We start from the raw sequence: 27702 nt of genomic DNA on the forward strand, positions 1-27702 counted from the left end.
TTGGACACTGGAGTGAGGTGCGAGCTTGGGAAGAGAATTCCAGAGCCCTGGCTTGGCATCTCCTATCGGGTGGGTCTGGCACAGCCCGAGGGCAGAGTGCAGGGGCTGTTGGGACCCCTTCCACGTGCTGCACGCATGTCTTCTTTGCTGAAAACTTGTGTTTTCTTCTAGATCCTGTCCACCATGGCCAGGCGTCCCCGGAGCAGCAGAGCATGGCATTTTGTTCTGAGCGCAGCCCGTCGAGATGCAGATGCCCGGGCTGTGGCTCTGGCAGGGACCGCTAGCTGGGACTGTGACTCTGATGGGCAGGTAGGTCCCAGTGGGTGACGAGGACATGGCTTGACTAGGGTGCAAAGATGGCGCTAAGGGCAGAGTACAGGGCCACCAGCCTCCAGCCCTACTATCCCTTGGTAGTTCTCTGCTCACCCAGGCCAAGGACTCACATGGTCCCAGGGTGACAGGACTTCAGGACAAATGCCACATCCCCAACGTGCTTCCCTCTGGAGAGAGTGCTTGTGGGTTGTTTGTTCCGTGAGTTGAACAAAACCTACATTTCGCTTAACCAACCAGTTCCCAAAGGTCATTGTTAACTGGGTGTGTGTCCTGGACGTGTCCTTTGCCTGTACAGAGACAAAACTCCACATTCGTGCACGTGCATGTATACACACATATGCATGTAAAAAAAGAACTTAAATTCTCAAAGACCAGAATCCCTGTGCCTTCCTCTGCTCAGCAAGCCCCGAGCTCTGGGAGACTAAGGGACCTGGATGCCCTCGGAGCAGCTCAGCCCGGTCCCCAGGCTGCCTGACGCACTGCCCAGGCACACCCGCTGCCCCCTGCGGGGGGCTATCCTTGGATGACGTGGTTCTGTTCTCACAGCCACCTTGTACTGTTCCCTGGCTTAGCCAGGTGCCCTGGGTCAGGGTGGGTGCTCTCCTCCCTAGAGCGAAGGCTGCTGAGCCCTGTGGAACCACCAGGATTTGGGGAGAATTGGAGATGACGGTTCTGGGTTGGCAGCATCTGGAGCCCCATCCTGGGGCCCCCCCCAGCTCCCTGTGCAGGCCAGCAGGAGGCCCTGGCCTGCAGTCCTGTTCTGCCTTCAGCTCCCACTGACCACGTGGCCTGGAACGATCTGTTCTGAGCCTGTCCCTGCCCTGCCAACTCAGCGCTGCAGGATGCAGGAGATGCTGGGGGGCCAGGGCTGCGCCCCACACATGCTTACAGCACCGTGTCAGCTGATAGGCTTGGAGCGCTTGTGTGGGTGTGTGACCCTGCGATCTCTGAAAGCTGAACAGACGCCTCTCTGCCCTCTTTCTGTCTCACGGTGGTCTTGGGGCTGCCTCCTGCCCAGGGGCTGGTGTACCGGTGCTGACCGGGTTAGCTCCAGGGCCTGCGGTGCAGGCTTCTGGCTCAGTAGAAAGGCGTTGCCTCTGGTCAGTCCTTCCCCTTGGTGAGCTTCTGCGTGGGCCCCCGTGTAACAGGAAAGGAATGAGGGCCAGGCCCCTCCCCTGAGCTTAGGTTCTGGTGGGAGGAGGCAGACCAACAGGGCAAAGGAGACGGAGCCTGAGAAGGGAGTGGGGGCGAGGGGAGAGCCTCTTTGAAGTGACATTTAAAAGCTTTGCTCCAGGGGCAGAGACCCTCCAGGGAGACAGGTGGACATAGCAGGTGGCTGGGCAGAGGCAGCCCAGCAGGCTGGTGTGGGTGGGGGGCAGCCTTTAGTCTTAGGGTGGCAGGAGCTGCCCAAGAACTAAGCAAGGTCACCTAGGCTGCCATGCAGAGGACATTGCAGGGAGACCTGGGGCACCCAGAGGTTAGGAGAGCGGTGGAGGCTGGTGCCTGACTGGCCCCCCAGGCCAACTTATGAGGGCTAGCAGAACGGGTACTGGGGTCAGAGGCCTGGGCAGTGAGGCCTCAACCAAGGCAGGTGTTGGATGGCTGCACTGCAGGAAGCAGGTGGACAGGAAGCACCTGGCTGGTCTCCAGGAGGGCCTGTGGGTCAGCCAGTCACCAGACAAGGCTGCTTAGACCCCCAGGGTTGGAGCACGTCCCAGTGGGGGGCCAGGCCCCAGTGAGTGTTTCCCTGCAACAAACCTCAAGGCGTGGCATAGCGCTGGGCCCATTGTGGCCTGTGTGGGGGCCAAGGGCTGTCCTCTGCTCAGACAGCAAGGGGGCCACAGCCCAGCACAGGCACCCCCAAGAGAGGAGCCGCTATGGTCAGCAGTGGAATTTGCCGTGGGCTCTTCTGCCCAGGCCCCCTAGCAGGGCCGCAGTGTATCTGTCTAGAAGCTGCCTGGAGAATGGCAGATGGCTGAGCAGGTGGCCCTGCCCTGGGGCACATTAGTGGCTGGGCTCCCAGGACCCCCTTAGCTGTGTAGAAATTGGGTCGAGCCCTTGAGCCCACTCCCAGGAAGTCAGTGATCCCAGGCCTTTGGGGAGGAGGTGTCCAGGATCACTGGGTGGCACCTGGGAAGGGTGGGCCAGCTGTGCGCTTGGGCCCAGAGAAGCCCTTTGAGGCGAAACCCCCAGATCCCTTCCTCAGGGCATGGAAACAGTATGAGCCACTGGTGGGCAGAGGGCAGGTGGAGGGCTTGGAGGGTGGGCGCAGCTAGCCCTTTCCTCCCAGCACAGTGACTCAGACTCCGACCCTGAGGCCACGGCCCCACCGCCCGTCCCCAGCGCCGTGCCTGTGACCGGGGAGTCCTTCTGTGACTGCGACAGCCAGAGCGAGGCGCCCTTCTGCGGTGGCCTGCACGCCGTGCGCCGGGGCAGGGACTGCCACTGCGGCGAGGAGGACGACCGTGAGCAGCGGGCGCCCGGGCTGGGCTGGTGGCCTCCTGGCGGGGCTCCAGAGGCCGCCCTGCCCAATCTCTCGCTCTTGCAGATTTCGACTGGGTCTGGGATGACCTGAGTAAGTCCTCGGCCACCCTGCTGAGCTGTGACAACCGTAAGGTGGACTTCCACACGGAGTACAGCTGCGGCACTGCGGCCATCCGGGGCACCAAGGAGCTGGGGGAGGGCCAGCACTTCTGGGAGATCAAGATGACCTCGCCCGTCTACGGCACAGACATGGTGAGTGGCCGCACGGCGCTGGGGAGCTGCCGGCCGCCTGCTCCGACCCCTCCACTTCTGCCCACCCTGCCGTCCCCAGATGGTGGGCATCGGGACGTCAGACGTGGACCTGGACAAATACCACCACACGTTCTGCAGCCTGCTTGGCAGGGACGAAGACAGCTGGGGTCTCTCCTACACAGGTGTGCGGGGCCGGGGAGTGGGGGGCCGGGAGGGCCAAGGCAACAGAGCTCACCCCTCTGCGGCCCCCAGGCCTCCTCCACCACAAGGGCGACAAGACGAGCTTCTCCTCACGCTTCGGCCAGGGCTCCATCATCGGGGTGCATCTGGACACCTGGCACGGGACGCTGACTTTCTTTAAGAACAGGAAGTGCATAGGTGAGGGGGCGTGATCTTGACGCAAGCCTGCAGGCTGTGCACCCCAAGGCTTCCTGCAAGGCTGTCCTCCCAGAGGCCCAGGTTCCCTGTGGGGGTGGAGGACGGGGTGCTCCATCCAGGCTCACGCTGCACCCCGCACCACAGGGGTGGCGGCCACCCGGCTGCACAACAGGAAGTTCTACCCGATGGTGTGCTCCACGGCGGCCAAGAGCAGCATGAAGGTGATCCGCTCATGCGCCAGTGCCACCTCCTTGCAGTTCCTGTGTTGCTACCGCCTGCGCCAGCTGCGACCTGACTCAGGAGACACGCTGGAGGGCCTGCCCCTGCCACCCGGCCTGAAGCAGGTGCTACGCCACAAGCTGGGCTGGCTTCTCAGCACAAGCTGTGGCCGCCACCAGCCTCCCGCATCCTCACCCAAGGCCCCCACACACCCTGCCAGCCCCGGGCCCCGGCGCTGCCCAAGGAAGCGCTGCCAAAGGACCTGACTGACCTTCTGGGGTCCGCCGCCTCCTGGGGCTGGGCAGCATCCCCTCCGGCCCTTCCTCCAGCCACACTCTGGGGCCACAGCAGACGGAGGAGCTGGGCTGAGGGCCATCCCGACTGTACCCCTGCGCCTGAGGCTGTCAGACCCTGAGGGTTAGGGGCCACAGGCCAGCATCCTGAGAGCAGGATTGGTGCACCTGTGTGCCACGGGTGCTGGGTGTGCAGACAGGTGCTGCCCCGGCTCCTGCGGACTCAGGCTGCAGGCCTGGGAGGCCGGGCCTGCTGCCTGGACAGTCTCCTTAGGGCCTGCCGTCCCTGCCCACGGCCTCGGGTTTTTCTAACTTGCTTTGCATGTTGTCCGCTGTTCTTGTCTGAGACTGAAACAGTGTAATAAACTGAGTTTATGTCCGACCTACAGAATGGTAGAATGCAAGCAGCCCAGAGCCAGGTGGGGCTGAAGGTAGCCACAGCTTCCCTGTGGGGTCTGCTTGCCTTATGACACGCTGGGAAGAGACACTGGTCATCTCCCCTCAAGACCGTCTTACTGCTTCCCTCCTCTGAGGCTGCCACCTCCATGCCTCCAAGTGACCAGTGTTTGTCCCCTGCATGGGCCTTGGGCACACCCCAGTCCTCCACTCCCCATATCCCCTCTAGCTGGCTGGGCACCTCCTGGTAAGAGTTTCCTCTTCTGCCCATCCCAGTTATCCCAGGGCTACCCTGCATCCTCTCTCTGGGGTCAGGACTGGCAGAGGCCATGGCGGCATGCCTGTTCCTCCAGTCGGGTAGGAGCTGGGCTGTTGCCTGTCAGTGGGCCGCACAACCTGCCTGCAGCCCTGGTGCCGGTGTCCCTGTCTGCCACAGGCCAAGAGCTCAGTGGGCTCCCGGTCTCACCACATCCCTGGTGGCCAACCAGAGCGCCCACCGGGGGGCACGCCCTATGCAGCCCCTCTCCCGTTCAGCAGGCTGGAAAACCCAACCCCTCACGACCGGGGAACTGCTATTCCCCCCATCCCCCAGGGTCAGGTGGATGACACCCCGCAGAGGCTCCAGCCAGTCTGGGGTCCACACCCCAGGAAACACCTGTGGGGACATTCAGGGAACTGCTCTCCGGCCTCGGTCGCGTGCACCCCAGCAGCTGTGAGGCTGGTGGCCACGGCCAAACCCAGGCCCTGGCAAGGCTGCCCCACAAGAGGCCTGGTGTCCAGGAGCGCGCCTCAGCAGCAGCGGAGTGCGGGCGCTGGCCCGGCCTCGGGGTAGCGGAGTGGCTCACCATCACCCACGCCGTGGGCCCCGTCCTTCGCCTACTGGTCGTGACCGCAGCGGCTGCCCTCTGCTCAGCTGCAGGGCTAAGGGGCTGCTCCACCTGGGGCTCCGGTCCAGACGCTGGGGCTCCGCGAGGTACTCGCAGCTCGGGGCGCCTAGGGGCCTCCATCAGGATGTCGGCACCCACATCTTCCAGGACGGCCGCGGGGGCCGGAAGAGAGAGCCGCCACTCGGACACCGCCCGGGGGGAGCGCGGGCTCCAGACCCCCAGTCTGCTCCAATCAGCTGCCCGCTGACCAGGCGCCTTCCGAAGCCCGGCCCGCCCCTGGGTCCTCGCACCCTGCCAGGCACCGGCCCGCCTGCTCGGGACGCAGCGCTTCGGACGCCGCTCTGCGTTCTGCCGGGGCTCTCGAGGCGGCGGCGGCCGGGGGCGAGACCCCGGCTGGGCGGCCGCCGCAGGCGTCAGACCGATGCGCGCCTCCGGGCCCCACGCGCGCCACTGCCAGCCGGCCTCCCCGGCGCTTCCGGCCGCGCCCGGCCGCTTTTGTGCGGCGCACCGGCCGCTTCCGGCGAATGCTTCCGGCGGGGCGCGGGCCATGGCGCGCGGAAAACGGCCGCGGCTCATCGCCGAGCTGGCCCGGCGCGTGCGCGCCCTGCGGGAGCAGCGGGAGCGGCCGCGCGACTCGCAGCGCTACGCCCTCGACTACGAGACGCTGGCACGGCCGCTCTCGGGCCGCCGGCTGCCGGTGCGGGCCTGGGCCGACGCGCGCCGCGAGAGCCGACTGCTGCAGCTGCTCGGCCGCCTCCCGCTCTTCGGCCTGGGCCGCCTCGTCACGCGCAAGTCCTGGCTGTGGCAGCACGACGAGCCGTGCTACTGGCGCGTCACGCGGGTCCGGCCCGACTACTCGGCGCAGGTGCGTGCCGGTGCTTGCCGCTGAGCGCGCGCCTCTGCCCCGGTGCCTGCGTCCGGCGGGCTCCGAGCTGATTCCTCCCCGTTTGCTTTGCAGAACTTGGACCACGGGAAGGCCTGGGGAATCCTGACCTTCAAAGGTAAGGCGGCCGAGCCCTGGGGGCGGCTGCTGCCAAGTGTTGGGAGAGCATGTGCGTTAAGCCCCGGGCTCTTCCCAGGACACACGGAGAGCGAGGCCCGGGAGATCGCACAGGTCATGTACCACGACTGGCGGCTGGTGCCCAAGCACGAGGAGGAGGCCTTCACTGCCTTCATGCCGGCGCCCGAGGCCGCGCTGCGATCGGTGCCCTACCCGCCGCTGCTCCGGGCCATGATTCTAGCAAAGCGACAAAAACAGGGGGACCCCAGCACCGAGGAGCCTGCGCTGAACCTGGGGAGGACGCGCCTGGACCACTGGGACTACCCTGCGAAACTGGAGGCGAGGAAAAAGGCCAAGGGCACCGCGGTCTGAAGCGGGGCTGGCAGGCCGCCTGCAGCGGGTACAGAGAATCGCTTGGATCCGCTTGCCAGGGACTTGCTGAGACTGTTCTTAGGGCAGGGTGTAGGGGGTCTGCCCTCTGGCCTTGCTGTCACATCCGGCCCACATCCGACCGAGGGGCTCCCCCGCAGGAGCGGGCCTGGGGGAAAGCTGGAAGCAGAGGCGCAGCTGGCGGGGGGCCCGTGCAGGCACCTGTCACCGCCATGCCGGCGCCTCTTTCCCATTAGGTGTTGCATCTGCCCGACTCAGAAGCCGTGAACGCGAATAAAGCAGTGACGTAGCCCTGCGTTGTGGTCTCTGAGGTTGCGGCTAGGGGACCACAGCGGTTTATCCGCGGGACTGTGCGGGGAGGCCGGCCGAGGCGCTGGCGGAGGGGAAGACGGAGCGGGCAGTGGGGCACCCTCGGGCTGCGCACCGCACGGCCATGGGGATCCTGGGCTGGGCGTGAACGACGGGCACCGTCTCGCCGCGCCCGCGTCCACGTCCACAGCTACCGCAGCGCTAGGGCTGCGGGGCCCCTTTAAGCGCAGGCCCCGCCCCGCCGCCCCGCCGCCATCATGATCTGCCTGGTGCTGACCGTCCTGGCCAACCTCTTCCCCGCGGGTGAGCGCGGGGCCCGGCGGGCGGCGGACCAGGGGCCGGGGGGCGCACGGGGCGGCCTCGCCTGACGGCCCTGGCCGCCGCCCCGCAGCCTGCGCCGGCGAGCACGAGCGCACCTTCCTGGCTGTGAAGCCCGACGGGGTGCAGCGGCGGCTCGTGGGCGAGATCGTGCGGCGCTTCGAGAGGAAGGGCTTCAAGCTGGTGGCGCTGAAGCTGGTGCAGGTGAGGCGGGGCGGCGCGGGCGCGGGCACGGGGGGGGAGGCGCGCGGGACCCCGGCGCTCGCGGCCCTTCCCCACCCCCAGGCCTCCGAGGAGCTGCTGCGCGAGCACTACGCCGAGCTGCGGGAGCGCCCCTTCTACAGCCGCCTGGTCAAGTACATGGGCTCGGGCCCGGTGGTGGCCATGGTGAGTGCCGGCCGGGGGCGGGAGGCGGGGGGGGGGGCGGGCCCCACGTGACCCGCCCGGGCCGCCCGCAGGTGTGGCAGGGCCTGGACGTCGTGCGTGCCTCGCGGGCGCTCATCGGGGCCACGGACCCGGCCGACGCCCGGCCCGGCACCATCCGCGGGGACTTCTGCGTCGAGGTCGGCAAGTAAGGCCGACCCCTCCCCAACGCACATCCGCAGGCCGACCCCTGCCCCCAGGGCGCTGCCGCCCGGGTTCACGCGCCTCTCCCGCAGGAACGTGATTCACGGCAGCGACTCGGCGGAGAGCGCCCGCCGCGAGATCGCGCTCTGGTTCCGCAGCGACGAGCTCCTGTGCTGGGAGGACAGCACCGGGCACTGGCTGTACGAGTAGGTCCCACCTCGGGCCCTCGGAAGGCCCTTCCCGCGGGGACCAGGACACCCCTTCAGGGCTTCCAAGAGCGCAGGCAGTGTCCGCCTGGCAGGCCCCGCCCCGATAAGCACTTAGCTGCCTACCCTGGCACAACTTGGTCTGGCATTACTTTTCACAATAAACTGGAAAAAAAACCCAAACCGTCTGTTCTTGTTAGTTTGGGCCCAGGGGACACTGAGATACGATGTTGACATTTATTACATACAGAATAGATACATAGGTTTGCTTGCAGGGCCAAAGACCGAGGATGGCGGTCACCCAGCCCCTTCCCCCAGCAGCACCCTCCCAGCTCCCCCCCCCCACCCGGCACTTTATGGCCCTGTGGGAACAGATGAGGGACTTGACATACATCACAGTGGAGAGTGGCAGGGTAGCAGGAGAAGCCTGCAGGTGCACACGGCTGCAGCAGTGGCTGGCTGGACTCGAGGGAGGCTGCCCAAGATCTGTGCTTCTCTGGTGGGAGGTGGGTGGGCAGCAGGGCCTGGGCTGCTCTGACTAGTGCCTCTACGAGCAGGAATAAGGCCTAGGCCTGGGCAGGTGGGGGAGGCTCTGCAGGCCAGGGTAATGCCCCTCAAAGCAGGTGGGTGTACACCTAGAGCCAGCTGGAGGCAGCTCCTGTCCTTGGCCCTTAGCAGACTAGTCCACTGTCCTCAAGGGAGCAGGCCATGCTGCCAGCCCCAGGCACTTAGTAGGTCTTGGGAGCCAGGCCCCTCAGAGACTGCATGGGAGGCAGGCGCTAAGCACACCGTGCCAGTCACCCTGAGGCTGGACCTGTGTTCTAGGACTAACTCCAGCCCTGGCAGCCTAAGAAGTCCCACCCTGGGGGCTTCTGGGAGGGGCACGACTCCAGAACCTGCTCCTTCAAGGTGGGTCTCCTGCCCGGAGAAAGCTGGGGAGTACACAGGTGAAGGCCAGTGACAGCTTGCCCCACTGGGGGGCAGGATGAGGGCACCTGTGTCTTCTCGAGCAGCTGTCCCAGGGAGCCTCGTTACGAGCTATCATGCCAGTTCCGGGATGGCAGGGATTGAGCGGGGGGAGCCCAGGGAAGGCCAGTGGCTGAGCTGGCCCCCCTTAGGGTTGGACCCCCACCCCTTCAGGCAGCAGGCAAAGGCAAGCAGGGTCAGGGTGGGAAGACAGTGTGGTGAAGCACCCGCAGGGTTCCAGAAATAGGGGTAGTGGGGAGCCCGGGGTAGGGCTGGGGACCGCCTGCAGGGGCTTCCTTCAGCCTGACCCACCCTGGAGTTCTGCCTGGCTCTGGCCCTGAAGTGCTCCTGTGACTTGAGGACTTTGGGTTGGGCACCAGCCAGGAGCTGCTGGGGAAGGGGTCCCGAGAGGTTCTGCCCCAACCTGGTGAGAATGCTACCCCACTCCCCGCCACCCTCCCAGCCCATACCCTGTGGGCCGCTCCTGCCAGCTCACGAGGAGGCCCAGACCTAAGGTGAAAGCTGCAGGTTGAGAGGTTAGAAGAGGGTGGAGCACACCTGGCTGCCTGTGGGCGGGTGGTGGGCAGCAGGTGGGGTTGTATGTACATATGGCATCAGGTGAGGCAGTGGGGTGACAGCCTCACTCGGGGGCATAGGACACCTGCCACACAATGATGTGGCTGCGCTCAGCCTTGGACAGCATGGGCTTCACCTGGACCCCGTCCCCTGCACCATCCTCCGCCTCGTCATCCTCTCCGTCGCCTGCAAGGAGGGCAGTGAGAGGCTCGAGGCAGCCCACACTGGGACCCTGGCCCAGGAAGCACACTCACCAATGCGGAAGTCAATGTAGCCTTCCCCACCGCTCAGCACCAGCACGTTCTGCAGCTTCTGGCCCTCGGCGTCGGCAGCAGAAGCAGCAGGCCCTGGACTCTCGGATGGACTGTCTAGGACGCTGCCATTCAGAGTGGCCAACACGTTCCCTGTCATCGGGGCACAAGGGACTCAGGAGCAGCCAGAGACCCACACTAGCTCCTGAGGGTGGTCAGGGCGGCAGCAGCCTGCATAAAGCAGCCCAGCCTCACCTGGCACTGACACAAAGAACTTGACGGCATCCCGGTGCCCGTGGAAGCAGAGCTGGGCCTGGGCCATGGAGCAGTAGGGGATGAAGCTGCTGGCAGATTTGTCACCGCTGTCGTCGCCGTACACATGGATGACGCCCCCTGGGCGGGCCCCTTCCCCGCACGTGGGAGATGTCTTGTTGGCTGGGGAGAGAGGGGCCTGGAGAGGCTGAGCCCACCTGCTGGGAGGGCCCATTTCTGGAGGGCGGACAGTGGGGACCCCAGGGCCACAGGGGAGGGGCAAAGCCAGCCTCAGCCCATGGGCTGTCCTGGGCAGGGGACTTCCTTGAGTGCAGGAGGAGGGTGCTCTGGACTCACCTCGGAGCCCCAGGAGCTGGCCTCGGTGCAGGACCACGGCTGGGGAGGCGAGGGGCCGAGCATGGAAGGGAGAGGAGAGGAGCTGTCACGGGGGGGCGAGCTGGGCGGCCAGCGTCGTCCTGGGTGCGGCCTGGCAGAGCACACCTGCCCCAAGCCCTGACCCTGTGCCCTTCAGTGGCAGCCCCCGCCCCAATACCCGGGGTCACTCACTCTCCGTCAGCGGGATGGAGATGACGACTCCATTGCCAGTGCCCACCCAGAGGCGGCTGCCCGCGATGAGCAGGGCCGTGATGCGCACGAAGGAGAAGCCCAGCTTGCCCGTGCCTGGGGTGGGAGGTGGGGTCAGCACGGCCAGCTGGACATCCCCCAGCTCCCCAGCACACCCAGCCCAGCGCAGCCCCTCACCCAGCATCTTGCTGACGTAGGGCTCGATGTCCACGTCCTGCAGGTGCTGGTGGGTGTGGGCGTGGTAGAGCCGCAGTGTGGAGTCCAGGCGGATGGACACCCACACCCCGTCACCGATCCACGCCAGCTGCCGCACCTGGCTCTCCCGCCTTGGGTGGGCATCGAATGACTTCTGCAGGGTCACGGCAGCCCCGTCAGTGGGGGTGGGGGTGCCCTGTGTCTGCGGCAGCTGAGGCACCCAGGCCACTCCTGTGTGGCCTGCGCTCAGTGCACCCTTCCTGCAGCACTGCTTCACCACTGTGGGTCCAGGCTCCTGGAAGTGGCCCCACCCCCCACCCCCGAACCCTTGGTCTGCAGCCCGATGGCCCAGGGGAGGTGTGTGGGGCCCCCATAGGTGCTGGTCTGACTTGCGACTGGGCGAGTTGCCCTACTGTTTGCCTGTGACCTTGGACAAATGAGTCAATGCCCTGAGCATGTTTCTTTTAACCCCACGAAGCCCCCAACACCTGTCAGAAGGTCGTTGGGAGCAAGGCTGCAGCAGGAGCCCCCTCGCCTCCCGCAGCCCCTGCCCGGCACTCGCCTCGATCTGCATAGTCTTGGGCTGGATGACGTGCACCTTGTTCTTGTAGCCGCACCAGACACGGTCGTACACGACAGCCATGCAGCGGATGGAGTGGTGTGGGTGGCCCAGGTCCATCAGGTGATAGTTGCTCAGGTCCCACTGGCCATCTGCAAGAGCCCAGAACACTGGCTCAGCCTGGCCAGGGCCCACATCTGCTCGCTGGGGGGCGGCTCACCTGCCTGGTCCCAAAGGCCTCACCTTCACCTCGGTGGAAGATGGCCAGAGTCCCGTCTGCAAGAGCCACGAGCACCCGCCCTTTCACATGCCTGGAAAGGGAAGGTGGCGAGCCAGGCTTAGGCCAGGACACCAGGCCCCTCCCACACCCGGCCCGGCCAGGGTCACATACACCAGGCTCAGCACGGAGTCCTTCAGCTTGATGGAGTGCAGACACTGCTTCCAGTTGGCCACAGCTGAGTGCACGTAGAGCCTGTGGGAGGAGGCGGTAGTGGGTGGGGGGCTCGCCTAGAGGTCCCCACGAATCCCGACCTCCAGGGCCCTGCATACCAGCCATTCTGGGCTCCCAGCCACATGGTTGGCGCAGCACTGCTACTGGGCCCTGAAGAGCCTCCATTGGGCTGCGGCTTGGGCTGCGTACCACTTCCATCGGCTTCTGGCCCTTGTTCACTGCGGAAAGGAGGGCGGCTCCGAAACGGTCCATGGGAGCCTGTCCCACCCACCTCTACCATTCTCCCTGTCCTTCACCTCCATCCCAGGAGCCCACCTGCCAGGCTGGGCACTGGGGCCTGGGGTGGGGGCCAGGTCAGTGAAGACGTGCTCTGTGAGAGGCCCAGGCCGCACTGTAGCTGCCTCTGCCTCGCTGGGCCCAGAGTCTGGCACCTCTGTGGCCTCTGTGGCCTCCTCCGTGGACTGAGATGGGTTGACCTTCCCACTGGCGACAGCCGCCACCTCCCCTGTGGAAGGGAGGGATGAGTGTGGCTGGGCATGGGCAGGAACAACGGGGCAGAGAGAAGACGGCCAGCAGGCTCACGCCCCGGCCTCACCCTGGCCCTTGTCCAGCACTGGGGTGTCCCCTCGGGAGGAGCAGGTGCTGCGTGGCACGTTGCAGCGGGTGGCACAGCCCACGAGGGTGATGCCGGCCAGCACGCCGTCTGCACCGGAGTCCTCAGGGTTCATGTCGCTGTCCAGGAAGATCTCCCCTGGAGGGTAGTCGCTGTCACTGGCCGCTGCGGGGAGAGGCACGGCCCCATCAGCCACGCGGAGGGGCCCCTGCCGCAAGGCCACACCCAGAGCTCCAGTCCCAGCGCAGGTGCGAGGGGAGAAGTGGGGGGCTGCTGGCCACGCCTGCCCCCAAGTGCCCCACACTTCCAGCTGGCCCCCGGCTCCTCTCACAGAGCCTGGCCAGCCTCCACTTGTGGGCACCCCTGCTCACAGTCACCTGCCTGGAAGCCCAGAAACCTAGCAAGCTTCCTCTGTCCGATTGGCTCTAGGTCAAGAGGATTGTCGACACAAGACTCTGGTGTCTGGGAGCAGACAACGTGTGACCGCGTGACAGATTTCAAGAGCCCTGAAGAGCTTGGCCATCTCAGCAGCACCCCTGCCCAGACCTGGTCACCCCTCTCCTGCACGTCCCACAGCCAGGGCGTGCAGGGGGGTCTAGGCCCCACCAGCAGCTGACGCTCAGCCCTGGATTGATGCTTCCACCTGCCAGGGGCCTGCTGCTCATCCTAAGGCCCAAACCCTCTCCTTTCATTCAGGGGAGTGGCAAGACTGCCAGCAAATGCCACACCACGTGCCCCACACCAGCCCCGGGCGTCCACAGCTGCCACAGGAAAGTGTTGCTGCTCTGCTGGCCTCGTCACCCAGTGCCCTGTGTCCCGAGCAGCTAAGCCCCCTCCTGGACAGAGGGCAGCAGCACTCACCAGGGATGCTGGAGATGCACAGGACGTGGGCATTGCACACGGTGAACTGGTCCACAACAGTGCCTGGCTGGTTGGCATCAATGATTACCACCTTGCTGGTGCTCAGCGTGCTGGTGAGGACCCATACCCGGCTGGAGGTGGCGTCCGCCTCCGGGGTCTCCTTTGCCTGTTTCAGAGCATGGGAGACTGAGGCTGCTGCCAGGAGGCTGGGACTCAGCCCTTCACTTTCTATCCAGATCACGGGCTATGTGACCTTACTTCCACGGGGGAACACTGTGAGCTTCAGGTGGTTACATCACTGGCCCCTGGTTCAAGCCGAGACTCCAGGGCAGAGCCTCTGCAGCTGCCTCCTGCGCTCAGCCCGCCCGCTGCTCCCACACTGCTTGGCAAGGAGGGGGCCACCGGGGCAGCTGCCCCAGCCTGCTGCCACCCATGCCCCCCAGTCCCGGAAGGGACTGTGGGGGACGTGCCACAGCGCCTGGCTCCTGGGGCTGGGCAAGAACCAGGAGGCAGCTGAGCCTCAGGCCTGCTGGGGGAGAGGGGAGTGCCCATGGGGCCGACCCATGCACTTCCCCCCCAGCTGTCCTCTCTGCCACTCCCGTGCAGACTCTGGCACCAGGTGCAACCTGAGCACGCCCACCATGGCAGAGACGGCAGTCTGGCCCTCCAGTCACTGTGGGCAGGATGGCACTGCACTGCCTGCCCCGCCTACCTTCTTCTCGGGGGATGTGTGGCTGCTCCTGGTCTCTCCTTCCATTTCTCGGTCACAGGTCAGGGGGTCACGGCCTGGCACAGGCCTGACAGCACTCCCAGAGTCGTCCTCGCCTGGCTTCCACCGGCTCAGATTGACGCCCGCGGCACACCATAGCTGAGAACAGGAGCGTGAGGTCCCGTGAGCTCTTTACGGTCAGCTGGCCCCGCTGCTTCCCAGACCTGCCTGGACTCAGCCAGGTGGAGCCCTTTCCTGCCTTGCCCCCTCCCGCCGGGCCCAGACTCCACGGAGGGACCTTCATGGTTGGGTCCTTCTCCACCAGAGGACGGCAGTACACCGGGACAGGCACGTTCTTCATCCGAGTGTCCTCCTGGCCCCCACTGGGACTCAGCTGCAACCAAAAGGCACAGAAGATCCGTGGGTAGGAGGTCTGGGAGGCTCAGGTGCGTGGCAGGGTGCTGAAGCTGGCGACTGGGCAGAGCCAGGCTCTAGGAAGATGGGGTGGTGGGGGCATGGGGGACTCCCCAAATAGCTCCCCGTCTGCAAGCCAGACTGAGGGCTCCAAGCCCTCCCTCGTCCCCGCACCGCAGCGCACCCGGCCCCGCGGCACCTGCTTGTACTTGGCCGGCAGGCTCCAGCCGCAGGCCTGCAGCCGCCCGTCGTCGTTGCGCACGTGCTCGCGCACCTGGCGGTACTGTTCCCGCTTCTGCTCGCGCCGCGCAGAGGAGGTGCAGTCGCTGGGCGGGAGGAACCGGAAGTCACTTCTTTAGGCGGTGACCGTCAGTCCCACGGACCTCCCAGGGAGCTGGACCTCCTGGACCGGCCTGCCCCTTCCCTGCTGAAGACTGGCCTCTGCCCTGTGGGCAGCATTTGACGGCAACTCCCCAGCTGCGGCCGCGTCGTGTGCCTGTCCTTGCTCAGAGGTCTGTTCCGTTGCTGCTGTCACTAAGGGCCAGCGGGCAGGGCCCTGCGGTGCAGACCTCCACACCCGGCCTTTCCAGAAAAACTTTCAGACTTGACACAAGGCACAGGATTTCCCATTGCTGCCCTCGGGCCAAATTCTTGGTTTCAAAACTAAGGAAAACACAAACTTCCCAACGGACACCAATTCCACAGGAAGAAATCCAACCCCGCAGGGACACTTCCTGTCAATTCCCTAATCCCTGGGGGGCAGGCGTGCAGGACAGGGAGGCCGCAGCCCTCCGACTAGGGGGTCGGCAGAGGGCAGCCTCTGCCCAAGGATGCCCAAGGATACCCAACGCTCCCACGCGGGTAGGGGCACAGTGCGCGCGCAGAGAGCTCATGGCACTGATGCCTGGCTGGCCCCCCTGCCGTGGACCCCTTCCCCGCACAGCTCAGGGCACGGGACCCCCTGTGCAGGCGGGATGCTCGCTCACTCTTCCGGGAAGAACTCCAGGGGCCGGCTGCCGGCGGAGATCGGGCACATGGCGTGGCTGCGGCGCTGGCTGAAGCCGGCGGTGGTGGGCGACTTGTAGTGGATGTTCACGGAGGGGTAGGCCCGCTTGGCCGGAGGGGGGCTGGAGGAGGAGCTGAAGAGGCGGCTGAAGCTGCGAGGGGCACGGAAGTGAGGGGCCGGCCCGCGGGGAGGGCCCCGCCCCCGCCCCCGCCCGCGGGGGCCCCTGACTCACAACTGCCAGATGGTGGACTTCTTCTTCTCCTGGACAGACGGGTGCTCACGGGAGGCTCTACAGGGGCACAGGGGAGGAGCCCGACTCGGCCACCGGCCACACCCACTCGGCCCCGGCCACACCCCGCCCAGTCAGACCCTGCTCCGCCCCTCTCCTTGCCTGGGGCCCTCCCCTCGGCCCCACTCGGAGCGGAGCGTCTCCCCTGGCCGGGCTGGGGCTGCCCCGGGGAGGCCCTGCTCTCCCAGCCCCTCTGACTCCCAGGGGGAGGACTCAGCCCCCTTCCAGTACTCCCAGAAGGGAGGTGGGCTGGAGGTCAGGGCCTCTTTACAGCAACCACGGCTGCCGGCGGCCCCACCTGATCATCTCCGTCCACCGCACGGCCTCCTGTAGCTCCATCAGCCGCTCCTTGTACTGGTTGCGCTCCATGAGCACGCGGGCCATCTCCACCCGTGTGAAGCGGCGTCGCTGGGCCATGGGGATCTTGTCCTGCAAGACAGAGGCACTGCTGCTCGGCCAGTGATGCCAGGTCACTTGGCACTTGCTCTGGGACAGGCCTCCGGGGGTGGGTGAATTCCCCCACCATTCCTCAGGCCCATGCGGTGGGGAGGGTGTGGGCAGGAGGACAGGAGACAAGAGTATCTGTCCCCGACAGGACCACCTTCTTTCCAGAAGGTCATACAGTACGCTGGGGTACTACTCAGTGACAGTGCCCAATGCCTCCTGTCAGTGCTGACAGGTGAGGCGGGCCCAAGGCAGGAAGGCAGGAAGAGAGGCTCCAGGGAAGGCAGCAAGCAGGACCAGGGTGCTACGTCTGAGTGGGACACTGGTGCGTCTGCACAGGGTCTGCTGCCGGTGAGTCCTGGGGCAGGGCCCTCTACTCTGCACAGCTACAGGCCGGCATGGGGTTGGGGGTGCTGGCAGGCCAGTGAGGGCAGGCACCCTCCCCAGGGGCCCTCCCCACCCAGCATGGAGGTGCAGGTTGCAGCCCCAGGGCCCACACGAGGGGGTCTGCCCTGTGTTCCAAGCCGGAGGCCTTGGAAGCTTTGTTCCTCTCAAGAGTTTCTGCAGGTGACACAGGAGGGGCATAGAGACGGCTCCTGTCCACCGAGTCCCTGCAATGTGACCGGCCTCCTGATGCGAGCAGCCAACCACCCCGAAATCAAAGAGCCGATGAGCGGTGAGGCCGGCAGCCAAGAGCCCCTCGGGCTGAAGAGTGCGCCTTGAGGAAGGCGGCCAGGTGGCTGGGCCCAGGCCTCTATTCCAGGCAGCAGCTGGAAGGGGTCTCTGCTGGGAAGGCCAAACGCCCCTACCAGCCCCCCAACCTGAACAGCCACTCCCGGGAACCCCCAGCGAGCAAAGAGCAGAGGGCTTTCCTCAGAACACTCCATGCACCTCAAGGGGACTTGGGGGCAGATGGGGGTCTGAAGGTCTCAAGCTGCCCCGTCTGGGGGACAGTGGTGGCTGGCGCTCTTTCTGCAGCGCTGCTCTGCAAGTTGGAGCACCCGAGGTAGCAGCCAGGCAGCACAGGCTGGGAGACGCCCCGGAACTGTGCAAAATGCACTCACTAGGGCCTGGGGCTGAGAGGGGGTCCTGTTCTGACTTCACCTTGGGGCTGGGGCAATGTCACACAGGAGGGGTGAGGAGGGCTCGGGGACCCGGAAGAACTAGCACGTCCCTGGGGCCCACCCCGTGCTGCCCGCCCCCATGCCCACATGTTAATAGTGGAATATACCAGTTCTGTGCAGAGATAGCTGCTCACATCCTCCACCTCTTCTTTGGGTTCGCGGCGGGCAGTGATGGCCTCCGACTTCACTCTGTGGGGCAAGGAGGGAAGCGGGGCAGGGGTAATGCTGTGTCCCGCAGCTCAGGATCAGGCCCTCAGCATCCCTGGGGACAGGTGGCCCCACACGCTGCTCACGTGTCCTTGAAACCCAGGCATCCATCCTGGCTGCTGCAGCCAAGGGCTGGGACTCCCACCCGGGCGGCAACCTCACAGACGGTGGGGCGAGCCGCACAGGGGTCACCCCCCTCGGGGCTCCGCCCACACCCCCTCTCCCTCTGGGGCCGAGGGCTCTGCTCCAGGACACCGGAGCACCGTGCCAGCGGGAAGCGAGAGGCTACAGGCGAGGGTGTGGTGCTGCGGGGGAGACCCCCGGGCTTCCCGATAGGGCTCTGAGGCTGAACCCCGGGTGACCTAGGGCGGGGAGCTTGGGGTCCTGGGGACCCTCAACCGTCCGTCCTCCCGTTCTCCTGAATGAGCATAAAGGTGTGAGCGCAGCAGGAAGGCCTGCTCAGCCTCCAGAGAGAGGACACCCAAGATGTGACCTCCGCCCCTCGGGGGATTCCCGTGAGATTGGCGGAGGGGCCAGGTGGCCAGCAGCACAGTGGCCAGGCCCGGGTGGAGTCCAGCAGGACGGGGAGCTGCAGGGGGAGGGGGCGGAGCAGTGCGCGCAGGCCCACCTCGGGTAGCGAACACCTCAGGGGTGCGGCCGGCCCAGCACTGGCCGGTGGGGTGGGGAGGTGGCAGGCGGCAGGAGGGCGGCTGCCCCTTCCGCGGATCCCTGCCCACCGCGCCAGCCACGCCCCGGGCCCGCCCACCTCCTCAGCTCCTCCTCCAGGTCCTTGATGCGGCCCTCCAGCCTGAGTTTGGCCTGCTTGGCAGCTTCCAGGTCCCCCTTCAGCACCTCCTGCTCCCCAGACAACTGGTCCACCTTGGCGATGAGGTCATTCTTCACCACGTTCAGAGCGTTTCTTGGGAAAGGCAGAAAGATGGGAGCCGTGTGTACCACTATACACATCATGTGATGGGGGTTCCAAAGGGGTACACCTGCACCTGTGTGGCTGAGGAGGCACACCCTGGTCGGCCCAGAACGTGGTGACACGCGGCGACCTCCCGTCCCAGCCCCAGGAGGAGCGAGCTGGGGCAGGTGGTCCTGACCCTGGCCCTGGGGCTGGGCTGCCTTGTCTCAGGGAGGCCCTGGCCCTAGCGAGGTACAGGGGGGAGCGTCCTTACTTGGTCTCCAGAAGCTGCGAGTTCTCCAGCAGCAGGTTCCCCACTTCCTTGCCCATTCCTGAAACGGGAGGTGCGGAGGTAAAGCCAGACCTGAGCCACTGCGCCTGCCTCAGAGCATCACACAACCCCCACGGGGCGGGCCGCCCCGGAGAGCAGATGCAGGGGGGCCCAGAGGCTGCACCCGCCCCAGGCCACTGCACAGGGAGGCCGTGCGGCCTGGGAAGAGGCCTCTGCTGGTCTCCTCGCAGGCTCTGCTCCCAACAGCGCCGTCAGGGGTGGACGGCTCTGGGCACACTGAGCAGGCCAGGCCCTGCTGCCTGTGCAGGCAGAGCAGCCCAGGGCATACTCTGGACCGCAGGGGTGGGCTCTCACAACTCTGCCAGCACGGATCTGCGCCGGCCGGGCCACCAGCACAGCCCGAGCCAACCCTGCTGGCCTCAGTGCAGCCACATCCTCTCTGCCCTCCCCCCTGCCCTGGGGGTTCCAGGTCCCTGTGGGGCTGCCCCAGGGAGAATGGGGGCTGGTGCTGTGGGAACAGGGACAGAGAAGACAGCACAGGATGCAGAGAACACAGCTGACAGGAAGGGACGGCCCTATGGCGATTGTGCCCTCGGCTGAGGCTGGGAGGACCCGGCCAGGGCAGTGGACGGGGGCAGGACCCCACAGACCCAGCTCTGGGCAGGCATGTCACAAAACCACCCAAGGGACTGAGTCTAATTCTTCGTGACAGTCTGGGAAAGCCAAGGGCTGCTCCCCCCATTCACTTCCCTCTGCGGCCTCACGTGCCCATGAGACAAGATCACATGCCAGGTGTGCCCGCGCCTGGGCTCTGCCTGCCGTCCCACCCTCACATCCTTGCCTCGAGCCTGACAGCCTCCCTCCCTGACGGGGTGCACCCAACAGGCTGGGGGCGCCCGGAGGCCAGGCTACTGTGAGAGAGGCTGCTGGGGAGTCACAGCACCAGCTCCCCATGCCCACCAGAGGCCCCACCGCCGCCCACCCTGGCCCCGCCCCGCCCAGGTGCCGGGGACTGGGGGGGCCTGCGAAACTACGGGCCAGGCCCCTGAGCCCCCCCGCCGCTGCCCCCCCAAGCAGAACCAAGCAAACAGCTCATGAAGCGTGAGGAGGTGTCGGGTGGGCCGAGGGAACCGGAAGAGAGACAAACATACTGAAATGGGGCCTTGGCCTTACCAAAAAAATCATCGCGCACTATGGGAGCGTCAGGTCCCCCGGGAGATGGGCAGATGGGCAACCGGGGCAGGAGGACGGAGAGAGGGAGGGAGAGAAAACAAGCGCGTTAAGCTGAGTGAGCTGCAGGTGGGGCTCTCCAGGGATACTTCAGGCGGGCTAGGGGGCAGGGGACGGGGCGCAGCCAGCAGCTCCTGGGAAGCTCATCCTTGGGGCTGCAGAGGGCACCAGGCCAAGGGCACCTGGAGGTGAGGGGGAGGGTCAGGGCAATGCAAAGGACATTTTACACAAAAATCCTGGTTGTGGGGGAGGTGAAAGGATGGGAGAAGTCTGCCAACGCCTTTGAGATGCCTGTCAGGCCACACTTGGATGGGGGTGCTGCTCAGAGGGTCCTACCAAGAAGCAGCCTCCCACATGGGGAGAGGGCCCTGAGCTGTGCTTGGCAAGGGCTTCATAGGAGCCCTGACCTCTGGGGTGCACCCAACAGAGGGCAGATGCTGCAGAACCGGACCTGCTTCCTTGTCTGTGGAACTGTTCTGTGGTAATGGCTCCAGAGAACCTTAAGCAGTGGCCCTGGGGAAACCTGGCTTGGAGAAGATGGGGTCAGGGGCACAGCAGCTCCCCCGTGGATGCCAAGGTCACTGTCAGTGGGCTAGTGGAGCAAAACCAAAATAAGCTTCCAAGCAGCGGTCGACTGGCAAGCAAATGTGCCTCAGGCCTGAAACAGAACTGGGGGATTGGCTGCACAGCCAGGGGTGACTGACAGCATCAAGGAGCATCCCAAGGTGCCACCCCGTTCCACCCGGGCCCTACTGTGGGGAGGTGGGGCCACAGACAGAGTGGGATACGCACCTGAGAACTCCCCTGGAGCGTGTCCAGCGAAGCACAGAGAGACGGGGGAAAGAAGTGATAGAGGTCAATTGGTGACTGGAATACACAAAACAAAGAAATTCTTACTAAAGAAAAGCAACAGTGACCAGTTATTTCCATGTCGAAGGGTATGAATGAATACGAGCACGTCACCAGGCCTGCGGGTGACAAACCCCACAGGGACAGAAACCCTAAAGGGAAAGGGAGGCCAGGACGGGGGTCCAGAGTCCCATGTGTTATGTGGGGGCGGCCGTGGGAATTCAAGGCCTGCTCCCCCTCCATTCCCAGTGCACATCGACCGCAGGCCTGGCTCCCTGCCGACGGGCAGACAAGGCCTGCACAGACGGGCTGGTGCGACAGTGGCTGTGCGAGCGGGATCTAATGGTAGTTGTCTTTCTCTGCCTGGTTTATTTCCCTTAGCCTGATACCCTCTAGGTCCATCCATGTCATCTCACAAGGCAAGACTTGCTTCTTTTCTATGGCTCAGTAATATTCCACTGTGTATGTGTATCACATCTTCTTTTCGATTCATCTATGGATGGGCGCTTGGGTTGCTTCTGTGACTTGGCTATTGTAAATTGTGCTGCAATAAACATAGGGGTGCACCTATCTTTCCAAACTAGTGATTTTGTTTCTATGGGTAAATTCCCAGAAGTGGAATTGCTAGGTCATATGGTATTTGCTTGTAGTTTTTTGAGGAACTGCCATGTTGTTTTCCACAGTGGCTGCACCAGTTCACATTCCCACTGTGATGGGAAGGAGGGATCCCCTTTCTGCACATCCTCGCCGACACTTGCTGTTCCTTGTCTTTTGGATGGTGGCCACTCTGTCTGGTGTGCGGGGATACCTCGCTGTAGCTTTGGTTTGCAGGTCCCTGAGGATCAGCGATGGGGAGCATCTTGTCTTGTGTCTGGTGGCATTTGTGTGTCTCCTTTAGAGAAATGTCTGTTCAGGTCCTCTGCCCATTGCTTAACTGGATTATTTGTTTTTTTGGTGTTGAGTTGTTAAACATTGTTTCCAAAAGCCGAATCACAGGAAAACAATTCCATTCACAATTGCATCAAAAAGAATAAAATACCTGGGAACAAACCTAACCAAAGAAGTGAAAGACCTATACCCTGAATACTATAAGACACTCTTAAGAGAAATTAAAGGGGACACTAACAAATGGAAACTCATCCCATGCTCTTGGCTAGGAAGAATTAATATCGTCAAAATGGCCATCCTGCCCAAAGCAATATACAGATTTGATGCAATCCCTATCAAATTACCAACAACATTCTTCAACGAACTGGAACAAATAGTTCAAAAATTCATATGGAAACACCAGAGACCCTGAATAGCCAAAGCAATCCTGAGAAGGAAGAATAAAGTGGGGGGAATCTCGCTCCCCAACTTCAAGCTCTACCACAAAGCCACAGTAATCAAGACAATTTGGTACTGGCACAAGAACAGAGCCACAGACCAGTGGAACAGAATAGAGACTCCAGACATTAACCCAAACATATATGGTCAATTAATATACGATAAAGGGGCCATGGACATACAATGGGGAAATGACAGTCTCTTCAACAGATGGTGCTGGCAAAGCTGGACAGCTACACGTAAGAGAATGAAACTGGATCACTGTCTAACCCCGTACACAAGAGTAAATTCAAAATGGATCAAAGACCTGAATGTAAGTCATGAAACCATAAAACTCTTAGAAAAAAACATAGGTAAAAATCTCTTGGACATAAACATGAGCGACTTCTTCATGAACATATCTCTCCGGGCAAGGAAAACAACAGCAAAAATGAACAAGTGGGACTACATCAAGCTGAAAAGCTTCTGTACAGCAAAGGACACCATCAATAGAACAAAAATGCATCCTACAGTATGGGAGAATATATTCATAAATGACAGATCCGATAAAGGGTTGACATCCAAAATATATAAAGAGCTCACACGCCTCAACAAACAAAAAGCAAATAATCCAATTAAAAAATGGGCAGAGGAGATGAGCAGACACTTCTCCAAAGAAGAAATTCAGATGGCCAACGGACACACGAAAAGATGCTCCACATCACTAGTTACCAGAGAAATGCAAATTAAACCCACAGTGAGATATCACCTCACACCAGTCAGGAGGGCTACCACCCAAAAGACAAACAACAAATGTTGGCGAGGCTGTGGAGAAAGGGGAACCCTCCTACACTGCTGGTGGGAATGTAAATTAGTTCAACCATTGTGGAAAGCAGTATGGAGGTTCCTCAAAAAGCTCAAAATAGAAATACCATTTGACCCAGGAATTCCACTTCTAGTAATTTACCCTAAGAATGCAGCAGCCCAGTTTGAAAAAGACAGATGCACCCCTATGTTGATCGCTGCACTATTTACAATAGCCAAGAAATGGAAGCAACCTAAGTGTCCATCAGTAGATGAATGGATAAAGATGTGGTACATATACACAATGGAATACTATTCAGCCATAAGAAGGAAACAAATCCTACCATTTGCAACAACATGGATGGAGCTAGAGGGTATTATGCTCAGTGAAATAAGCCAAGCGGAGAAAGGCAAGTATCAAATGATGTCACTAACCTCTGGAGAGGGAGAACGAAGAGAAACTGAATGAGCAAAACAGCACCAGATTGACAGAACCCAAGAAGGGACTAACGGTTACCAAAGGGAAAGGGACTGGGTAGGAGGGGTGGGAAGGGAGGGATAAGGGCGGGAAGAAGAAAGGGGGCCTTACGATTAGCATGTACAATGTGGGGGTGGCATGGGGAGGGCTGTGCAACACAGAGAGGACAAGTAGTGAGTCTACAGCATCTTAGTGCGCTGATGGACAGTGACTGTAATGGGGTTTGTGGGGGGGACTTGATGAAGGGGGAACCCTGGTAAACATAATGCTCTTCATGTAATTGTAGATCAATAACAAAATTATTAAAAAAAAGGTGAATCATGCCCACTTTCCATCCCGCTAGGGAACCTGCGCTATCCCAGCTGACACTGCATTGTGGGACCCCCTCCACAGCCACCCTGAATGCCCGAGGAGTCTCTGTAAGGACGTCCCGTCATTCACTACAGCATCGTGCCTTTCAGAGGTACGTGGAGTGTTTATAGCTGTGCATGACCACCCAGGAAACCCTACACAAGGCCTCGTGTGCACCGCGTGGCTGTTTAAGAACCGGGGTCCTGCTTGTCCGTGTGTCTGGCTGCTGTCCCACATGGGCACTCCACCAGGCTGCACAAGTCACCTCCCCCAGCATGACGCAATAGCACCCTCTTCGTTTTTGTCAATCTTTTGAGGAAAGTTTATCTATTTTCTTTGAATTTTCAGTTCCTTTTATTTCCCGAAGTTGAGCACCTTTCTGTGTTTGCTGGTGTCTTCTCTTTACCCTCTGCCCCTTGTCTAGCGTACTGGCGTTCTTTTACCTTCAGCAGTGGAGATCATACACGTGTGTATATATTCCTAGTTTCACCCAGCCCCACCTGCTGGTATGTACCCTCTGTGCCACGGCTGGGCAGACGAAGATGGTGAAACTCTCCAATATGCTCTTCCAGTTCTATCATCCTTGTTTCATTGTATTTAAATATTTAATCCCCTAAAAATTATGTCTGTGTGTGGTATGAGGTTGGGTCAGAACCTGCCCATTTTCCAGTGACTTGAAATCCTGTACCGATCACTCAATTCCCACGTGGCTCCGGCACCATCCTCAGTTCTCTGTGCCGGGGTTTCCCGTGGCCCTGGGGCTTCCGGCTCCATAACCACAGCTTTGCGGAATGCTCTGATTTTGGCCACGGCAATCCTGCAGCCCTGTTCTTTCTCTCAAGCTTCTGGGTGCTTCTTGTGTTTACTCCTCTGGATGAGCTTCAGAATCCACCCATTAAGTTCCAGAAGACAACCAGTCTGTGGGCTGTTCTGCAGCCCTGATGAATTCATGTACAGCGGGCTGATCTGTGATGTCGCCTGACAGCTTTACAGAGCTCGGTCTTTAGATCCAGGAACGTGTAGTGTCTCTCTACTGACCTGAGGCCTCTTTCCTACTTTTCTACATTGGTCTGCGTGTCTCCCAAGGTCACTTCTCGACGTTTCCGGGTCTGGTTACCACGTGGGTGGGACCTGCTGCTCGCTGTAGTGGAGCAGAGCAGATGTAGTCAGATCAGCCTGAACAGAATTTTGGAGTCTAAGGGACGCAGGAAGCTGCTCGGCTTCTCGGAGCTTCAGAAGCCTCTGCATCTGGGGGATGGGACACCACCTGGGCGCCGCCTGGGTGTAAAGTTCCCTGGCAGAGCGCCCAGCACACACTACATGGTAAGTATGAACTCCCTCCTCCCAGTTCTGTCTAGTGTAAGGTGTACATCTTTCACGTCTTAACATTTCTGAGACTGTAAACGGGTCTTAAAATCAACGTCATATTATAGTTTAATTTGCAGTGATGTTTTTTCTTCCTTGAAGATTTCTAAAGTAATGATGTATCTCACAATTGGTGGTGTTATTGGCTTAATGAAACAGAATGCATGTCTATCCACAGCCCTTACCCTTCCGTCTTTGCAAAAGCCATTCACAGTCCCAGTGCTGAGATGCACGGAGCAGCTGATCCAGACATCTAGAGCTTTAGGGGTGTGTTACCAAGCATGCTGACTACCTTAAGAGGCACCTATCTTGTTGCTCAGATAGAGCCCCAATGTATTTCTGGTATTGCAGAATACAGAGGCACGGAGCCAGCAGCCCTGCTCTCCTCCCAGCTCAGAAGCTGATGGGGAATGCAGGGCCAGGTGTCGGTGTCACCCCCTCTGCGGATGTGGTGATGGGGACCAGGACTCCCGTCATCGATGCTCCAGCTGAGCCCAATTTGGGGACAGTCCCTTGAATGAGGAGACTAGAGCCCAGTTAATTCCTCCACCCTGACAAAGAGCAGACTCCTGGGCCTCAGTGCCCCATGGGCAGGTCACCACAGTGCTAGGCCCCTCCTGAACTCACAGCTGCCTGACTGTCACATGCCTCTTGCCCTTAAGGTTCTAGAAAGGCACCAACAAGCTCATCCCTCCCCAAAGTGGGGCTCGCTCCACCCAGAACTGTGCAGTGCCCAGAGGTCATCAATCCTATCAAGTGTGGCAGCGCCATGCTGAGTGCCCAGCACCCATGCTCAGTCACCACATGGGAAAAGGGTTCTGACTGCAAGCTCCACAAGACCAAGACCCACCTGGCTAGGCCTTCTCGTGAAGACCACGTCAGGCACCCCGTCTTGTGAACTGACCTCAAGAGATTTATCGGGCATTGTTTCCCTCCCTAGGGCCCCACAACATCTGAGCAAGCAAGCCCACCTTTAATTGCACACTGACCCAGCCAACGTGGTGTCCAGGGAAAACTCACAATGTTTGGCTCCCACCTCCCCACTTTTTCCTTCCATCATTGTTTATGGAGATTGCATGAAAGTGACAGCTGGAGTGATGAACTGGGGGTCAGCTGAGTGCTGGAGTGTCTGACAGCCAGGAGGGCTCTGGCAGGGGAAGGAGGGGACAGTCACCGGGGGAGAGCAGGCCACCATCAGGGCTCTCCCAGCCTGGGGCCGCCAGGGGGGCAGGAGGTGGAGACCAGTGGGGCGGACTGAGGGCAGGCCACCCCCACAGAGGGCAGTGAGGGCCGGTCAGCTCTGGGGACGCTGCAGAACAGCACGAGGGCCCACGAGCATAGCGGGCACATGAGCAAAGCAGCCCAGAGTGGAAACGGCCCGGACACGTCTGTGTGGGTGGAGGGGCACCCACTGTGGTCTGGCTGCGCCGCAGCACGTTATCTGGCCACGGAAAGGGATGAAATTCTGACACCTTCCACAGCGTGGGGGGACCCTGGAGGCACCTTGCTAAATGAAAGGCAGCAGGGAGGGCCCACTGAGGGGGAACCTGCGTGCCAGGCAAAGCCCCAGACAGGAAGCAGGCTGGGGGCGGGCGGGGGTGACCGCCAGCAGGGACAGGCTCCCTCTGGGGGTCAGATGCCTCAAGGTTACGCAGCCATGGCTGCTCAGCTCCCAGTATGCTCCAAGCCACTGAACGGTACCCCTCCTCCCACTGGGTGAATGTGGGCTGTGAAAGTCTGTGTCAGCACAGCCTCCTCTGTGGACAGAGCTCGAGTACGAGTATGGCCAGAGCCAGGGGGCCGCCGGGTGGGACCTGGGCTGCGTCCTGGCTCTGCACTTCCCCACGGCCCCGAGACCGGTTTCTTCTTCTAGGGGGCAGGACACAGCCATACCACAGATGGACAGTGGCCTACGTGCTACTCTTCTTGTGATGAGTACGCTGAGCATTAGACAGAAGGAAGGTCAAGGGGCAGTGGGCTTCTGCTGGCCCCTCCTCTATGTCCCATCTCCCAGGCCGGCTGGGGGCGACCCCTGAAGGTACCTTGGTCCCTCCACAAGCACTCAGACCCCAACAGAGATGCAAAATGCCGCATGTCTGTGTGATTTCCTAGGGGTGAGGCCTTTATCTTTTTATCAAGTTCCCACGAACTCAGGTGCCATCGTGACCTGTCTTAGGTTCCTGGAGCCCTCCCTCCAGGGGTGGCCGGTGAAGGGCACACTCCCACCCACACACTTGCCACCAGCTCCCGACAGCACCCTTCCCAGCAGGCCCCGGGGCCTGACCCGGCTGCCAGGTAGCCCCTGCTGGGGGGCGCTCTGCCCGGGTAGCAGCCTGCCGCCAGTTCTCCAGAGCCCAGACTGTCACCCGGGGCTCCCGCATCCGGAATCTGCCCTTGAGAACCATCAGTGTCGCGGGCAAGGATCCACACCCACAGGCACAACGGCAGCAGTGTTCACACGGCAAAAATGAGCAGCAGGAGCGCAGACCAAGGGGCTCACAGTCACACGAAGGGCATCAGATGCTCAAGGAGCGTCACTGGTCGGGCAAGTGTTTGGGGGACAAGGCCACTTTTTAAAAATCTTTTT

At 62.1% G+C, this 27702-nt stretch overlaps 4 protein-coding genes and 1 long non-coding RNA gene across 19 annotated transcripts in view; 4 read left to right on the forward strand and 1 right to left on the reverse strand.

Moving 5' to 3' along the window:
- Positions 1 to 171: 171 nt before the first annotated feature.
- Positions 172 to 4341, forward strand: SPSB3 (splA/ryanodine receptor domain and SOCS box containing 3). Of its 3 annotated transcripts, none has more exons than XM_017641437.3 (6): positions 172 to 309; positions 2677 to 2798; positions 2882 to 3069; positions 3149 to 3251; positions 3322 to 3447; positions 3592 to 4341. In XM_017641437.3, the coding sequence occupies exons 1-6, from the start codon at positions 245 to 247 to the stop codon at positions 3930 to 3932; spliced, it is 945 nt and encodes a 314-aa protein (XP_017496926.1). In that variant the 5' UTR covers positions 172 to 244; the 3' UTR covers positions 3933 to 4341. The 3 variants fall into 3 exon arrangements, with proteins under 3 accessions (XP_017496926.1, XP_036861695.1, XP_073070474.1); XM_037005800.2 differs by having other exon boundaries at positions 178 to 309; positions 2624 to 2798; XM_073214373.1 differs by lacking the exon at positions 172 to 309 and adding an exon at positions 642 to 1450.
- A 1448-nt stretch (positions 4342 to 5789) lies between these two features.
- Positions 5790 to 6927, forward strand: MRPS34 (mitochondrial ribosomal protein S34). Of its 3 annotated transcripts, none has more exons than XM_037005816.2 (4): positions 5790 to 6107; positions 6201 to 6243; positions 6322 to 6581; positions 6869 to 6927. In XM_037005816.2, the coding sequence occupies exons 1-4, from the start codon at positions 5790 to 5792 to the stop codon at positions 6920 to 6922; spliced, it is 675 nt and encodes a 224-aa protein (XP_036861711.2). In that variant the 3' UTR covers positions 6923 to 6927. The 3 variants fall into 3 exon arrangements, with proteins under 3 accessions (XP_036861711.2, XP_036861713.2, XP_036861712.2); XM_037005818.2 differs by having other exon boundaries at positions 6322 to 6642; positions 6869 to 6922; XM_037005817.2 differs by having other exon boundaries at positions 6322 to 6922.
- A 136-nt stretch (positions 6928 to 7063) lies between these two features.
- NME3 (NME/NM23 nucleoside diphosphate kinase 3) lies at positions 7064 to 8281 on the forward strand. Of its 4 annotated transcripts, XM_037005820.2 has the most exons (5): positions 7064 to 7244; positions 7333 to 7463; positions 7545 to 7646; positions 7718 to 7830; positions 7919 to 8215. In XM_037005820.2, exons 1-5 carry the CDS (start codon positions 7199 to 7201, stop codon positions 8034 to 8036), a joined length of 510 nt encoding a protein of 169 aa, XP_036861715.1. In that variant the 5' UTR covers positions 7064 to 7198; the 3' UTR covers positions 8037 to 8215. The 4 variants fall into 4 exon arrangements, with proteins under 4 accessions (XP_036861715.1, XP_073070479.1, XP_036861714.1 ...); XM_073214378.1 differs by lacking the exon at positions 7718 to 7830 and having other exon boundaries at positions 7081 to 7244; positions 7865 to 8281; XM_037005819.2 differs by having other exon boundaries at positions 7081 to 7244; positions 7333 to 7646.
- Positions 8282 to 8379: 98 nt separating this feature from the next.
- MAPK8IP3 (mitogen-activated protein kinase 8 interacting protein 3) overlaps positions 8380 to 27702 on the reverse strand; it is a 44329-nt gene continuing 25006 nt past the window's right edge. For 5 of the 6 annotated variants that reach the window (XM_037005793.2, XM_037005790.2, XM_037005792.2 and 2 more), the window contains 24 exons: positions 20756 to 20767; positions 19907 to 19924; positions 18716 to 18773; positions 18301 to 18453; positions 17435 to 17516; positions 16058 to 16188; positions 15703 to 15759; positions 15451 to 15621; positions 14664 to 14790; positions 14349 to 14444; positions 14054 to 14209; positions 13342 to 13507; positions 12463 to 12645; positions 12183 to 12372; positions 11966 to 12085; positions 11808 to 11888; positions 11660 to 11727; positions 11420 to 11568; positions 10840 to 11011; positions 10645 to 10758; positions 10435 to 10473; positions 10081 to 10260; positions 9829 to 9978; positions 8380 to 9760 (listed from right to left, as the gene is read on the reverse strand). In XM_037005793.2, coding sequence (XP_036861688.2) covers positions 9639 to 9760; positions 9829 to 9978; positions 10081 to 10260; positions 10435 to 10473; positions 10645 to 10758; positions 10840 to 11011; positions 11420 to 11568; positions 11660 to 11727; positions 11808 to 11888; positions 11966 to 12085; positions 12183 to 12372; positions 12463 to 12645; positions 13342 to 13507; positions 14054 to 14209; positions 14349 to 14444; positions 14664 to 14790; positions 15451 to 15621; positions 15703 to 15759; positions 16058 to 16188; positions 17435 to 17516; positions 18301 to 18453; positions 18716 to 18773; positions 19907 to 19924; positions 20756 to 20767 — 2795 coding nt within the window. In that variant the 3' untranslated portion in view covers positions 8380 to 9638. Of the gene's footprint in view, positions 9761 to 9828; positions 9979 to 10080; positions 10277 to 10434; positions 10474 to 10644; positions 10759 to 10839; positions 11012 to 11419; positions 11569 to 11659; positions 11728 to 11807; positions 11889 to 11965; positions 12086 to 12182; positions 12373 to 12462; positions 12646 to 13341; positions 13508 to 14053; positions 14210 to 14348; positions 14445 to 14663; positions 14791 to 15450; positions 15622 to 15702; positions 15760 to 16057; positions 16189 to 17434; positions 17517 to 18300; positions 18454 to 18715; positions 18774 to 19906; positions 19925 to 20755; positions 20768 to 27702 lie in introns of those variants that run through there. The other variant, XR_012121814.1, reaches the window with a different exon arrangement.
- LOC140843913 (uncharacterized) lies at positions 16092 to 17427 on the forward strand. Of its 3 annotated transcripts, none has more exons than XR_012121816.1 (3): positions 16092 to 16228; positions 16372 to 16554; positions 16760 to 17427. It is a non-coding gene; the product is annotated as an uncharacterized lncRNA (long non-coding RNA). The 3 variants fall into 3 exon arrangements; XR_012121817.1 differs by having other exon boundaries at positions 16131 to 16228; positions 16355 to 16554; XR_012121818.1 differs by having other exon boundaries at positions 16145 to 16264; positions 16355 to 16554.

This window comes from Manis javanica, chromosome 10 (genome assembly GCF_040802235.1).
Source record: "Manis javanica isolate MJ-LG chromosome 10, MJ_LKY, whole genome shotgun sequence".
Taxonomy (NCBI): Eukaryota; Metazoa; Chordata; class Mammalia; order Pholidota; family Manidae; genus Manis; species Manis javanica.